General features: G+C 43.0%; 1 protein-coding gene across 4 annotated transcripts in view; it reads left to right on the top strand.

Moving 5' to 3' along the window:
* Positions 1 to 16,141, top strand: part of SCLY (selenocysteine lyase) — a 206,158-nt gene that overhangs the window by 40,270 nt on the left and 149,747 nt on the right. For all 4 annotated transcript variants that reach the window (XM_085634600.1, XM_085634599.1, XM_085634602.1 and 1 more), the window contains exons 7-8: positions 3,950 to 4,114; positions 4,226 to 4,332. In XM_085634600.1, coding sequence (XP_085490726.1) covers positions 3,950 to 4,114; positions 4,226 to 4,332 — 272 coding nt within the window. The remainder of the gene's footprint in view (positions 1 to 3,949; positions 4,115 to 4,225; positions 4,333 to 16,141) is intronic.

Genomic DNA, 16,141 nt, shown 5'->3' with positions numbered 1-16,141 from the left:
ATTTTCCTTAGAATGCATTAATTGTGAATGGACTTACGTTTGTTTTCCAAACGTTTCTAGTTCGCAAGGACATTTCCGCTGTAGTTTCGATGTGGGCCTGTTAGAATACACTAGTACATGGATCATTGTTTGAACAAATGTTTCATAATATGGTGTGCATCCCCGGACAGCAACAGCTTAGAAGCTGCTCAATGATTTATTCAAAGTAGGTTAGTGTTATGCACTTTATTAATACATTTCATGTTCTGATTTGCCTGAAAGATGTTAACACTATTCACACTATCCTGAAGTTGCAGTATTTGCTGCATTTGTATTCTAAAAAGGTGAATATAAAAAACCTTGATTTTGGGGGTAATCCAGATATTTCCCTGAATGTCTTTCTACTATGGCCCTGTCCAATTTATTACAGACCTTTTAGAGACTTTTCCTTTTTCTCTAGGGATGCTCTCTGTTTCTCTTATGATTTGGCTGTTAATAAAGGTCTTAGAATAAATCTGATTTCTGATTATGTATCCTACATTTGAGCATTCATGTCATATTTTGAATTAATCTGTACAGCTTGATTTTTGAGATTTTGGAATAAAGCCCTTTATTTTATTTTCCTGATCTAGAACTCAGACATTGAGTGATCCCAACTTTTGTTTTTGCTACTCTGCTAAGCTAATTTTGGGTTTATGTTAAGGAGGGTATTCTTATCCCAAGATCAAGGGTCCGAGCAGAACTGACAAAGGAAATGTTTGGGGTGATCTAATTTTTGTGGGTAGCTTGAAAATTGCTGTTCAGTGTCCTGCACACACACTCTAAAGGACTCTTGCTCTGATGTGTCATTTGGGCACCTATTAAACAAATGGTTGCTGGTCTAAGTATCCTTCTGCCGTCAACTTGCATCGACTTGAGAATCACTGATGGGAACACTGTTTTTCAATTACCATTTGATATTTACTAAATGACTCAAGGTTATAACCAGCAGATTCCACCCAGGTGACCCAGTATGTTGAAGATACATTTATGCTATAACTTGTTCAAACTAAGAGATCGACAAGTTATCACAACGAGTAGTCATTGGTATAGATGGGCATAATGTGCAAATCCTCCAGGTGTGATTGTTATTACTCCAGGACAACAGGCACTTTCCTGCTTATAATACAGTATTCTAATCAGCGAGTAGTTGTCTGCTCAAGCTGTTAGTAATCCCAGTGGTCCTGGTGGGAGATAGTGACGATGGGCTTCTCACAAGGTAACCGGCCTCTTTTCGCTAAAAAGCTTGCACCTCGTATACACACGACACATAGGAAAACAATGCTGATTCCTTCAGAAGACATAGATCCAACAGTTGTATGAATTAATAAAATAGACTATTATTTAGATTTCCAAGTTAGATTTGTATGTCCATGCTCCCAGAAGGCAAACATTGGTGTGTAAGTGATAATAAACAATCAGCACTGCTTTGAATTGATGCACAGCATGTAAATGCATAGGTGATTCATGTTGCAAAAGTCACTTGTAGCAATAATTTTGCAGCTGTGTTATAAATGGAGATGACTATAGAATATATGTATTGCTTGTTTTTTAGGTCTCGCCTGGCGAACGCAGCGCGAAGCGCTGTCGCCAGCGAGATCTATTGTTACTGACTTGCCTCGGAAGTGGGACAGGAGATGGGCACGCGCATGGTCTCGGCGGATTTGAGTTGGTGTACGCGCTTTCAGCCACGCGGCGTGCACATCTCCTGTCTCTCTTCCCTCAGCAAGTCAGTATCCAGTTTCACTTTCTTCCTCATTAGTGTCTGTGAACACTCATACATAGGCCCCAGCATTCAGTGACTCACATCAGCGTTTGCTTAGTTGACTGTTTTCGCCACGTTAATTTGCCTCTTGCGTTGCTACATAATTAGCATAGCTCCAAACACATTTTTACTCGTATTTACCCATTTGCGCTCTCCTACTAACACTAATATTTAAATATAGTCTATACTCCCCTGCAACCTAGCACTTAACACATTTTTACTCGTATTTACCCATTTGCGCTCTCCTACTAACACTAATATTTAAATATAGTCTATACTCCCCTGCAACCTAGCACTTACTCTATCTGCAATACATAAACACTACACTACCAACGCGGTTACTACGCCATACCTTTTCTCTTCTTACAACATTCAATCCTTTTACTTTAGCATTCTTACAACTATTTCATCATGCTAGGATTCTACGCTCCTCTTAATGTAATAATCTTTTAAGGTACTTACAGTTAGCAGCATTTAAAATAGCCTCGCTACGAGTTTCCGTGTGCCCATCCAGCTAACGTTTCCATTGTGCCTGTGTATAAACGAAAGCAAAATGCTCCCAGCAGCAATGTGCACGAGCACGCTAGCAAGGTCGTATCACGTGATATTTTTTTTCCCCAACTAGCATACGTTCAGCATGACGAACAGTTTTAAGATAAATGTTAGTTGTTATTAAAAATACTCTATAAATAAAGATATATTTTATATATTGCTTTTACGATGTTGCTCTTTCAGCAACGCACTAATTATATGCATATTTGAACACATATTGTAAACACGTGTATTCGTGTTTAAAGTCTTTACTTAAAAGTGAAAAACCATAACACAAAAGCATTAAACAAGCTTTTACAATGCAAAAATCTCGGCATTGGTAAACTTACAGCTATTACCTTGCTCATAACATTATTTTTGCTTATGTTTTTTTTTTTAAATTCATTTTCAAAAACGTACATAGCTATCAACATTACACTGTGCATTAAAAAAATAAATATGTGTAATATTTACCTTATTATTAAAATGTTTTCGTAACACCTACTATTCAACAAAAACTGATTAAAATGCAAAAAAAATAATTAAAAATGCTTACTGTTTTTACACATACTTTGCATAATATTTTTTTTAAAAGGGCTTAAATTACAATGTGTATTAATATAACCAAATAATTATTAATGTTATAACAGAAAATGCATGTTTACCAAATAAATTTAAAAACCTATATTCTTAAGATATGCATTATTAAAACAAAAAATTAGCTGCGCAGCTCACACTGATGCACGCCTCACACTGCTGCACGCCTCACACTACTGCACGCCACATACTGCTACACGCCACACACTGCTGCACGCCACACTGCTGCATGCCACTGCACAAAACACACTACTGCATGCCACACACTGCTGCACACCTCACACTACAGCACACCACACAATAATGCACACTCTGCTGCATTACACACTGCTGCACGCCTCACAATGCTGCACCCTTAACTGCTGCACGCCACACACTGCTGCACGCCACACACTGCTGCTGCACACCTCACACTGCTACACGCATCACACTGCTACACGCCTCACACTGCTGCACAACGCACACTGCTGCACATCGCACAATGCTACACAAAACGCTACTGCACAACACACACTACTGCACACCGCACCCTGATGCACGTCACACACTGCTGCACACTGCTGAAATACTCATTGCTGCATGCTGCACGCTACACACTGCTGCACGCCACACACTGCTGCACGCCACACACTACTACACACCACACAATGTTGCACATCACACACTGCTACACTCCATACACTGCTTTTATGCAAGTTTATGCTTCTGACATTGTAAAAGACAATGCCTATTTACAATGCCAATAGCTCAAACTCTATCATTGCGAGACCTATTGCATTGCTTGTTTTGTTATTTGTGGGTAAGTGGTATAAAACAGTGATCTAAGGAGCTTATTGGATATTAAACAATTGTTATACTGTAGATGTCATTATGTAGCCTGGTCTCAAAATTACAAAAGTTTAACGTGCTAAGAAAATCAACTTTAATTTTCTGACCACAGCCCATAATGTGAGATATACACAGCGTGTAAATCTAATTGATGCATTTTATAAAACCGCTATTGCAAGTACGTAGTTTCATCCCATGCCTGTTCTTCAGCCTGTCTCAAAACTCAGCTGCATAATAAAGACCCTGAACCAGAAGAGAGTAGAGTGTGGACTGCCTCGAATCTTGGTTCACACAGATGCTGCACAAGCACTTGGGAAGGTTCAAGTAGATGTGCAGGAGTTGGAAGTGGATTATCTCACCATTGTCGGGCACAAGGTAAGATGAGTGTTCCGTGTGACAGTGGAACGTGACTTGCATTTCAAATGTTGATCTGTTTGTCATAGTTGTCATCGCCCCACTAACCTCTTTTCTCTAATATCCCTGCAGTTCTATGCCCCCCGAATAGGTGCACTCTATGTACGAGGCCCTGGTGTGTCTACCCCACTGCACCCCATGCTGTTTGGAGGAGGACAAGAACGGAATTTCCGACCTGGGTAAGGAGATGAATAGTGAGAGAAGTAATGCATTTAGATCCACGTATTATTCTGCATTATGCTCTAATTCTTGTTCCTGTGGATAGCTCAGGGTTTTAAGTTAGAGCTGTGATCACCAACATTTAAGAGGAGAGGATGTAACCTTACGGCTAGAGCGGTCGACCTCGAAGCTGGGGAACTAGGTTCGAGCTTCGGCAACGATGCTCAACATCCTGTGATTCTGGACAAATCACTTAATCTCCCTGTGCCTAACAAAAATGAATGCGTCCTTCTGTAACGAAACTGGTGCTCATGTAACTCACTCTGATACCTGAGTCGGGTCTAGTTCGCACTATATAAAACTCTATAAAAAAAATGAGTTGATAGATGTCAGAAAATTGGTACATTATGGGGTGGGACACAGCCTTTGCAGGTGGTAGGCATTACTGCAAGGCTGGTAGAGACCTTTTCTCAGCTGAGAGAATGGTGTTTAAGATAAAGAGTGGGACATCTTCAGTTCCAACTATTTGATATCTTGCATCGAAGATAATGTCACCGAGTATGACTGGATGCGAATAATCCCAGACGTCCCCCTGATTGTGTTCTGCCATGTAATGCTATATGTTATTTGTGCATTTTTGGCATTGAATTGGATTCTTAGGTGCTACTCTGGGCTGAAACTGTCTGGATTGACTTATGCCAGTTTACAGAGTGCTATGGGTATGTGACTGTTTTATCGTCCATGTCTCCTTGCTTATCTTTCTCTCTTAACCCAGTGCCCATGTGTTTATGTTCTAGTATTTAGGTCTCCTTGTTCCGATGTCGGTTTATTCCGACCTGGCAGTGAGCATTCACTGTGCATAGACCTAGTCTACATGTCCAAGAGTCTATTCCTTGTGTCTCCCAATCTCATTGTTCAGCCAATAAGATTTGGAGATATTTGCAGTGGACCATATTCAGGCATTCAGCCCTGCCATGGATCAGGAATATTTCCGTTGTTCCTTCAGCTTCAATGATTGCATGCTCATGTACATGAAACTGCTTTGGGCCTCCTTCCAGTTACTGGTCTCTACATAATGATCACCGCAGAAAAATTTCAATTGGCGAACTGTGGAATCGTATGCACTCAAGCAGATAATTGAATAAACTTACTAGTAGTAGAACATTCTTTGAAATTCGTGTAATTGTAAATATTATATACTTTACAAATGGCCACAACACAAATCAGGGAACCTGCATAGATGCTGTGGACCCCATGGAGAAAAAATAAGTAATATTGATGTGCCATAAGTTTGTTGGCATATCACTTATGATTTCTTTTGACTGCTGTCAAAAAAGCAAAGTTGAAAGTTGCAAGTTAAAAAAAAAAGTAAAGCAGTACAGTTGAGATTAGGTAAAAAAAATATTTCCAGAGATGTATGTAACAGTTGATAAGAAGCCTGAACAATTTGTTGGGCCAATGGAAGTGGTTCCCTATCATTGAATACTCGATAATATTCATTCTTATTGAATATCTTCGCACATGCACAGAACATAATTAAAATGAGGAGAAAAAAACTCTAAAAAAATAAAATAATACTACCTATTTAAATATAGCTTATTCTTTCAATGTTTTAATTGTATGGAAATATATAAAATAAGGCTAAACAAAATATCAGATAATTGAAAATATGTTTGAAACACGTATAGTAGCATGGCTGTCCAAACCATTTTGCATTTTCTTCCATTCAAAAGAGAAAAACATTAAACGAAATTAATTTACAGGCATTCCGCTTCACATATAAGATAAAGTGGACTGCCAACTTTAATTAAGCCAAGGGCTTCCGCAATGTCAGCGTATACCACACTGACAGCCACTCAATTCTGTTTTTTGTTTCTCTGAAAATAAACTAAGAACACTACTGTCAGACCTTTCATCTATTTTTGTCATTAATGTATTATTTTTCTGGTTCCTTTTATGCTTTGCTCAATATATATTCTACCTTTAACTGTGTTTATATTGCATTTTCTGATTATTAGGTGATGAAATGTAACTCTTCTGTTCGAGGCATATGAACTGTAGATCATATGCTTTAGCACAGATCGTCATCTGGTGTTGGGCCCGGATGTTTGCACTTTGTTTTTGTTAGAAGAAGTCCTCCAGTCACGAGGTAGGTGACTCCTTCTTTTGGTGATAGTGCTCATGGGCATCGACTCCATCCTTAGATTGTTTTTGTCCGCCGTCGGGTTCGGATGTGTATTGCGGCACTCCGGTTTGGTACCGTTTTCGGACCCCTTCGACGCGGAATTCATTCCCCTCGGCGGTATTGTTATCGATCGCGGTTTCACATTTGACGCGCATTGTCTCACCTCGGAAAACTTTCCATCGGAAAACTTGTGGCAGGCGGTCGGGTCTACCCGTGCCGACCGCGCTAGCAGTCGATGGAACGGACTCCATTCAAGCTATGTCCCGGTTGTCGTGCTATGTTTCCACGCACTGACTTGCACAAAGTGTGCAATCTCTGCTTGTCCCTGGAACACGATTAGAAGGACTGTGACGCGTGTCGATCAGTCCAATCGAATAAGACACTTCGTGATTGTTGGGCTCGTCGCCACGAGATGCAACGTCAGACCGATGCTGTTCCGGACATCTTCTACGAAGATTCCGATACCCAACAACCAGCTCAAGGGGCAGAGGAAGAATAGCAGATCTCCGTGTCTGAAGCCAACTCCGACATGGAAGCAGAAAACATCACTCCGGGTTAGAGTACCGTGAGTATAGATCCCCCTCTGCCCAGTCACCATGAGACAAAGGCTCCAGACCCTCCTTTACCCTCGGGTTCAGGTCGGCACTGACAAAATGTTTTCGATGCCTCGCCCTCTGGCCCGGCTCCAAAACACAAAGAGAATCCTTCTGGCTCGGGCTCAAGCCAGCCCCGCTCTGATGTTGAACCGACACCTTCGGCACCAATACAAAAGACCAAACATCTATTGGTCAACTTACCTTCGGAGTCAAAACTGGCCAAGACCAAAGACTCGGACCCGAAACCTTCAAAGGCCAAAGACTCAGAACCAAAACCCTACAAGGCCAAAGACTGGGAGCCGAAACACTCCAAGGCCAAAGACTCAGAGCCGAAACCCTCCAAATCCAAACACTCGGAGCCAAAACCCTCCAAGTCCAAACACTCGGAGTCAAAACCTACAACACCAAAAGGCTCGGAACTGAAACCTTCGGCGCCGAAATCACCATCTAAACAAAAAGACACTCTCTCCAAAGAGCCTCGGCCCGATGAGCCACCTTTGGACCCGAAACAGAAAAAGCTAGTGATAAACCCTAAAACAGGACATATTCCGGCAACTATTAAAAAAAAAACGGAAAACTGACCTGCCAAGGACTATCATATCCCACTTAAGAAGAAGAATGTGGGTACTAACCCTTCTCCTCCTTATATTCCACCTTCTTCTCCCTCGCCTCCTCCTAATCCTAGCTTGGCTATCACTCCATTAAATTCACCACCACTTACACCTGAAACACAGGATGAAGGGGATGAGGATCAGGATCAGGAGGCACCACAGGACACTGACTCTTGGGAGGATTACCACACAAATCCAAATACAGATGACCCTGCTTTGTAACCCTCCAGACCCTCCCCACCTGATGACAACATTGGCTATGTCAAGCTCCTTAACAGGGCTGCTCATTATCATGGGGTAGAACTCCATAAATAGGCCATCCGGAATTCGGTTAAAACCGACTCTGCCCGACTGTACCCTAACGGATGAAAATCAGCTGACCCCGTTTAAACCGAGTGTCACTGATTTTCATTGTTATTGCACCTTTTGGCCACTTGATGGAGCCAAAGCATTGCAGACCAAACTGCAATTTAGACCCGAGAAGCAAGCAGCAAGAAACGCGAGTCACCCCATTAAATCACTATTTACACAACCCTTAATTTGGTGACACGTGCCCACCATTTCTTGTGTACTAGTACAGGCCTGTACTTTAACGTGCTGACACCTACTCATGCGCACTGCAGGCTGAGTCCACTCATCATCTGGCTGTTGTGTAAGTACATTACTGAGTACATTGTTTCTTCACAGACGTGACTAGTTAATTTTGTCATCTCCAAAACGATACTGCGTCAGTGGTAAACCTCAGACAAAGTTGTTTTAGATACAAAACCAGGTGACCGTGTTTACATCAGTCCTGTAGAGTTTTATTTAACGTATGCAATTGAAGAAACAATTAGTGCCTTTGTCTAAGCGGTGTGACTATCTCTGTTGGGCAGTGGCTATGTGACTGTCTCATCTGTAGGAACATTAGTGGCTCCGCCAGTGCTAGTCATGTGGTTTCAACCTCACTATACAAATGCTGATAACCTTATGCAGTACAAAAATAGAGGAAGCCTAGTTACCGAACCATAAGTGTAAGTTTGTCTTCATTTTTTGGGAAATTCACATTAACGCGGAGAGGGACTTGGAAATGTGCCACAATAGTATATTTTTAGGCATAAACATGAAGCCTTTAAACCTATGTGATTTACGAAGCAGGTTTACAGTTCTAAGTAATGAACTTGGTTGAACTTTACAAAGGGTGACATTTTGTGGACTTTAAACTAAGATAAACAAAGAAATAGTGTGTACAAAAAACGGCTGAGTTGGTAGTACTTGACTCATGAAGGTATTTACGGCGGTCTGTTAGGAGTACTCCATGCCAGTAAATACACGTGGACTTTGTCACTTCAGGGTGCTGCACTCATCGTCGAAGTATTCGCATTAGTGCTTAATAGAGGCGTTAAGATGGCAGTTTACGGTAGTGCAGCTTTCTGTGTCATGTTTTATTCTTTGAGTTATCCCGGTTCAATCTGCGCATATTATTGTATAATGTGGTGTATGTATAGCGCTAACCTAGCCGAAAGGCAGAGAGTACTATCCGAGGCGCAACTAGAGCCAAATTTCGGGGTGGGTTACTAAACATTTTGTGGTGGGGGGGGGGGGGGGAGCTGACTCTTCCAGCAATATGCAGAGTGTAGCTGCAGGGGCTCTAAGAAGGGGTGAAAAACAACAAAGCCTCGTTAGCAAGTAAATGGTCTTTTAAAGACCTGTGAAGTACTCGGGTGCGGCTGCAATAAGACGTTCACCGGCCTGGGAAGCTGTCTCAGCCCGGGCTGACACACACGACAGGATGGGGGGGTGGAAGAGTGGGAGGGGGGGCTGAACAGTGCTTAATTTGCTTCCACATCGTGCGTCGCTCAGTTCAATAAGGAGCCAGCCCCCTGATGCAATTATTTATCGGGAAGCGCAGATGGGCTGTATTAAGCAGGCCAAGTGATGAAAAGATTAGAGAGCAGGACACAACTATTCAGTGATTGCCAAGGGCTGTGACAATAAGGCCTGCTAACATCACTAGCATGATGAACAATACACATTCATCATGCCTAAACGAGGGGGGCAGTCGGTGCAGGCATACCATGCTGTCACCCAGCTAGATATATTTATTTTGAAGCAGACGAAGGCGTGTGATGATATCCGGAAAGGCTTTGTAAACATGTGTGCACAACTCCCATCCACACAGGAGTCAGCAGAAGATGAACAGAGGGTGCTGCGAGACACGCTGGCTCACTCCGATACTGGTATAATACAGGCAGTGCAAGACCACCCAGCGCACATAATTGTGTCCGCTACGCACATTCAACTCTCTTTACATAGATAGGTGCACAACACGGAAAACAATGTGGAAACGGTATTTGTGGCGTCCTTTTAGTTTGCATTTTATGTTAACTGGTCGCTTTTACTACCACCTAAGAGCAAAAAGGTGCAATATGTAAGCACAGTAGCACACACAATTTGCACTCAGCTCGCAAGCGCTACCAATACTGTTTTGCGCCTATTTGTATTCTATCACCAGAGGCAGGCGACCAGAATGTACATTAGTTAACTTCGGCAAGAGAATCCTGTGAGATACGAATTCACACTTGTGAAAACCGGGGTGGATGTCGTTGCACTATACCTTCACTATGATATCATGCCAAATATGGCCACTGACTGCAGCAACAAGACAGCAGGAACATGTTTCATACAGCTTGAATACCGGGAATCTTCTCCTAGCAGGCACGTGGGAGGAATCACTTCTTTACACCGTGGACTGGAGGGCAGATGGATGGGGGAAATAAGAGGCGCTTCACATCGGACAGGTAAAACTGAGCCCTGTACAGACTGCCCAGGGCAGGAAGAAGGAGTGTCACATACAGGACAGAGAAACCGCATTCACTGCAGTACCCGCAGCGTGACAGGCAGCCGGTCACCACAGGGTCTGGTGTTGGGCTGGAAGGGAAAGGGGCACACATGGGATGCACGAGGGGGCCAGGCGCTGGCGATTACATACAGCCAGGCCTCTTGCTGCCAGCAGGTACAGGTCCAGCTCTGGCGGGAATCCCCCACCTGCTCCTGGTAACCTCAGGCAGACAGGGAGCATGTACCTAGACACACGCAGTAGCTAGCATCGGGGTGATGATGAACTCGCTGTAGTGCCAATACTGGGGCACAGGCAGTTAGCTTCTGGTACCAGGGTGATGCTGAGCTTGCTGTAGTGAGAAGAAAACGTGTATAGTCACGGCCCTGTGAATTAAGTGCCGGTGCTGAGCACCGGAAACCACCGGCACAAATTAAGCACTGGGGCTGAAGCCCTTTGAGCCCAATGGGCGTTGCGCGCCCGAGTACTATTATAGTGCAAATGTGATTTACATGCAAGCGAGAGGGGACTGCAAACTGTTTCATAGTTTTTCACAGTGGACTTGAGCTGCTGTGTCATTCACAGGTCTTTAAAAAGACCATTTACTTAACGAGGCATTGTTGTTCTTGCACCCCTTCGTAGAGCCCCTGCCCAATTTGGAATCTCGATTTCCCCATTTCAAATCAGTGGGTTGTTGATAACTGACTGCAAAAGCGCACATTTAGCCTGCTGGTCCAAGACTAGTCCCACTTAGAAAACTGTTTATCATCGTTATTGAAATTAATATTGTGGGTGTTAATGGTTTTGCTCCGATGCCAATAAAATGTTATGTTCTTTTTTTATAAGCTCAGGTCCTAACGCTTCATACGTGTTTCTGCAACAGGCAGATCTACTGCCCTGTGCGTGCAGTCTTTATGCCCACGGTAACCATTTACGTTGCAGTTCAACATCCTGTGATTCTGGGCAAATCACGTAATCTACCCTTCCCTAACAAAAAAGAATGTGCCCTTGTGTAATAGAACTGGTGCTCCTGTGAAGCGCTTCAATACCTTCAGGTCAAGTTAGCACTATATATATCTCCGAGGGGGAAAACAACAGCAGTGAAAACCAGACTAGCTTTACTCAGAGCCGTGCCATCATGCTACTTGATTTGTGAGGAGTGCCCAAACCCATGAAAATGTCACCCAACTCTCACTTTCTTCAAATGACAACACATTGAATCTAAATGAACTATTAGAACTTCCTGCCTTGCCTACAACGCTCAACAACCCCCAGAAATCTCTCATAAATTACCCATACCTGGAGAATCACAAAACCTGCGATTCAAAAAAGTTCTCTCTGTACCCCGCAGTTCAAGAGGTGTGCCTTGCACAGAGCCTCCCTTTTCAGGCAAATTTCCGAAAGTGCCAAATGCTCTTTTTGTAGTCTGCAGTACTCCTTCCTCACCCACTACTGTTTTCAAACACCTCCCAAAACATACTAACTGAGAAACATTTACATGTGACTGCAAATTGTTTCACCCAGTGCTTCTTTTCCTCCTGGTATTGCATAGCTCTGAAATTGTTTAATTAGTTTCCTCCAATGATACTATCATTATATAATTTTGTACAGCGTCAGAGTGCCGGGTGGGTGGAGCTCAAGCAATAGAAAACACCAGTAATAAATCAATAAATATCTTTGGCTTGCATACCACATTTAGCATAACGCTGCCACTCCTTGCATTACAGCTGTTACACTTTCCCAGAGATGCGTGGCGACCCAGCAGTGGCTGTGCTAATCACATTTTGTGATGCAAAAAATGGATGGTACAGACGTACCATCATGGCAGATCTAGATGTACTGGAAACATGCAACTCAGTGTCACTTGGAATGCTGCTGCAGAGAGTTCTTACCAAGTTTAACAAAGATTGGAGTGATATTGTTTGTATTTGCAGCGATTCAGCTACGCATATGAAAAAGTTGTGTGATGACCTGTCAAAAGCAATACCTGAGCTGAAGTGTTTCCCTGTAAGAGATCCTTGCCACTTGCTAGATGGTATGCTGAAAGCATCTTTACAATCTTCCAAGCTAATGAAGAATACTATTGATTTTGTAGTCCATTCAGGTGTACTGTTTCGTTATGCGCGGGAACTAAAACGCAAATATTTCTCATTTTGTGTTTTGTGTGGCAGCAAAGAAAGAGTCATCCCAACTGTGTCATTTAGTCGGTGGTTCTCAGTCCTAGAGGCCGTGAATGCAAAATTATCTATGTGGCGACTGTTTACTGAATTTTTGCCTAGTGATTATGCAAAAGGCAAGAAATGTGAGGATCTTCGGGTGCATATTGATAGTGATGTCAAAAAAAGTACACTGTACTGCATTCTTAGATTTTTACAGGAAAACATGACTGCTGTAGTGGATATAATCTAAAAACTCAAGTCAGAAAACACCCTTGTCTATCAAGTCTTCAGCATAATTGGTGTAGATGTCAAACATGTCCTCGAGAGTAGGCTAGGCGACACTTTTAGTGACTTTGGCACTGCAAAATGTTCCCTGTTAGAATGCTTGTCACTTGGTAAGAAGAGAAGTGCTGAGAACCAATTCAGGAAATTTTATTTTACAATGCATGAGAAATGGCTAGCTATGATGCATAGAAATGTCCCTTCACCAACCATGGTATTTGAAGTCAATGAAGCCTCACTTTGGTACTCTGCACAAGTGTTAGATCCGTTCCATAAAGGGGAATTTTCTCCAGACTTTGTAAAGTACAGCTTCATTTTTGACCGCTTTAATACATTTGAGGGCATATGCACCCAGTTCAACTCATATGTTGCAGAACCTGGCCCAGAGAATGTCAACCTTGAGGTGCACCAGTATTGGCATGGAAAGCTACGGTGTTGCCAGTCTCAAGTGCCAATGTCGAGAGGGCCTTTTCACAAATAAAAGTGTACATGGGAAGGAAAGAGAGAGCGTAAATGACCAAAGAATCACTGAAGAAATATTGTATGGTGTACTACAATAAATTTGACTTGTAAAAATGTATTTGGACTTCATATACACTGTACATACACTGTCTATATACCATGCATCAATGAAGAAAGGTAGCAATAATAAAAGCAAAGCGTTCCATAAACACCGGTAAAACACTGTTTCAGTTGTTTTGTATGGCACAAAAATGAGTAACCACTGAAAAACACTGTTTTTGTGAGGCATTGAAATCGCTCGAAAACACTGAAAAAACACAACCAGAATTCACCAAAAATAGAAACTGAAAACAGGAAAGCCTATCCGTGAACAACCCTTAGAAAAGGATTTCCTCTTTGAGACATTTTCTTCATCACAAAGAGCCAGTCATACATTGCCCATGCTGAAAGGCATGTTAAAACAGACAGACGAGGTATTTAAAGATCCTGTTAGGGCAAGAATAATCACACCTAGAGTGGATAAAAAAATACAAATCAGCTCCTACCGACCTTGTTTATATTAAAGGCCAGCTGCCCTTAGACTCTGTTGTAGTCTCCAACGCACATAAGAGAGCTAACTGACAAGCCACAGGAGACACCCGTCCTTCTAACAAGGAGACCAAGCTTAATGATGCCTCAGGCAAAAGAGTGGCTGCACAGGCAGCAAACACCGTCCGCATTGCCAACGCCCAAGCGCTACTAGCTCATTATGATAGAGCTCATTACGATGAGTTAGAAAAGATCATGCAACATTTGCCTGAAAAATATAAATCTAAGGCTAATGACCTTATTCAGGAAGGTAAACTCATTACCAACACCTCCATTAGATGTGCACTAGATGCAGCAGACACAGCAGCTCGTGCAATCAACCCCAGCGTACTATTACGCAGACACGCATGGGTCAGAATTTCTGGATTTAAGCCGCAGGTACAAACCTCCATACTTAACCAACCCTTTGACAAAGAGCACTTTTCGGCCTAGCTGTTGACACCTTGCTGGAAAAGATGAGGTCGCAGAGTCAATGGGGACTTTACAATTACCTGCCAGTAGAGGTTCCTTTTGCTGCTCTTTTTACAGGGTTGGTTCAAAAACAGCGTCCACTGAGAATTCCTCCTCCTCTTACAAGGGCAACAACCAATCCCCCTCGCCCAGAGGTTATTCAAGAGGAGATTTTAGAGGAAACAATGGTAGGGGAAGAAGTAGAGGCAATTCCACACGCACTTCCCCTGCAAACAGGTACTTCCTTCTGCTATCCCCTCCGATCATTCCACTCCTGTTGGGGGACGTCTCCCCCAATTCCTACCTGTCTGGAATTCAATTACCTCAGACAAGTGGGTGCTACAAATTATCCAGTATAGTTACTGCCTGGACCTTACAAGCACTCCCCCAAATATTCTTCCAAGAGCACATGCAATGTCACCAGAACATCTCACCCTCTTAAAGCAGGAGATTCTATCTCTCTTGGAAAAATATGCTATAGAACCAATCCCATTAACATACCAAGGGACCGGGGTATACTCCCTGTATTTCTTAATTCCCAAAAAGGACGGCTCTCCCAGGCCTATACTAGACCTCAGACAGCTAAATCTGTACACACAGTCGGACCACTTTCACATGGTCACACTACATCAGGTGCTCCCACTACTTCAGCAAGGCAACTTCTGGCCACTCTGGACTTAAAGGACACCTATTTTCATATTCCCATTCACCCGGCTCACAGAAAATATCTCAGGTTTGTGGTGGACGGGCAACATTACCAGTACAAAGTTCTCCCATTTGGGGTACCTACAGTACCCAGGGTTTTCAGCAAGGCCCTGGCAGTAGTCGCAGCTCATCTAAGAAGACAGCACATTCATGTCTTCCCTTACATAGACGACTGACTGATATAAACCAGATCACAACAAAGCTGCCTACACCACACTCAAAAGACAGTCCAACTGATTCACGACTTGGGATTCACTGTAAACTTTACCAAGTCTCACCTAAAGTCATCCAACACACAACTTATCTAGGAGCCACAATAGACACTCGCAAAGCTCTAGCGTATCCCAACCCAGTCAGGATCCGCAACATGCAAGCTCTAATATCACAGTTTCAGCCTCAGCACTCATTAACAGCCCGAGTGTTCATGCAATTGAATGATGGCTTCTTGCATTTTAATCGTTCCCTATGCAAGACTTCAAATGCATCCTCTACAGGAATGTTTAGCACGTCAGTGGAACCAGGCTCAAGGTCATCTATCAGATCTGGTGTTGTTAGATGGCCGTACTCGTCGCTCTCTGCAGTGGTAGAACGTACAAAACCTTTCCAAGGGATGGCCATTCCTCGACCCGGTTCCGCAGATACTGCTAACGGCAGACGCATCGCTCACTGTTTGGGAAGCTTATCTGGAAAAACATACCATTCAGGGCATGTGGACTCTGCAACATAAACAACTCCACATAAATCATCTAGAACTGCTAGCAATTTAAAGTCTTTCAACTTCATCTAATAGGCAAAGCTGTCCTGGTTCGCACAGCCTACATGACGGTGATGTACTACATTAAAAAACAGGGGGGGGGGGACACACTCTCCAGCTCTCACAGTTAGCCCAGAGAATCTGGAGATGGGCCATACCTCTAAAAATATATCTCCTTGCAGAACACCTTCCAGGAGTAAACAAGCAGATTGCAGTTCC

This window comes from Triturus cristatus, chromosome 11 (assembly GCF_964204655.1).
Source record: "Triturus cristatus chromosome 11, aTriCri1.1, whole genome shotgun sequence".
In the NCBI taxonomy this organism is placed as follows: Eukaryota; Metazoa; Chordata; class Amphibia; order Caudata; family Salamandridae; genus Triturus; species Triturus cristatus.
The sequence above is the reverse complement of the archived record's forward strand: the minus strand, read 5'-3'. Positions and strand labels throughout refer to the sequence as shown.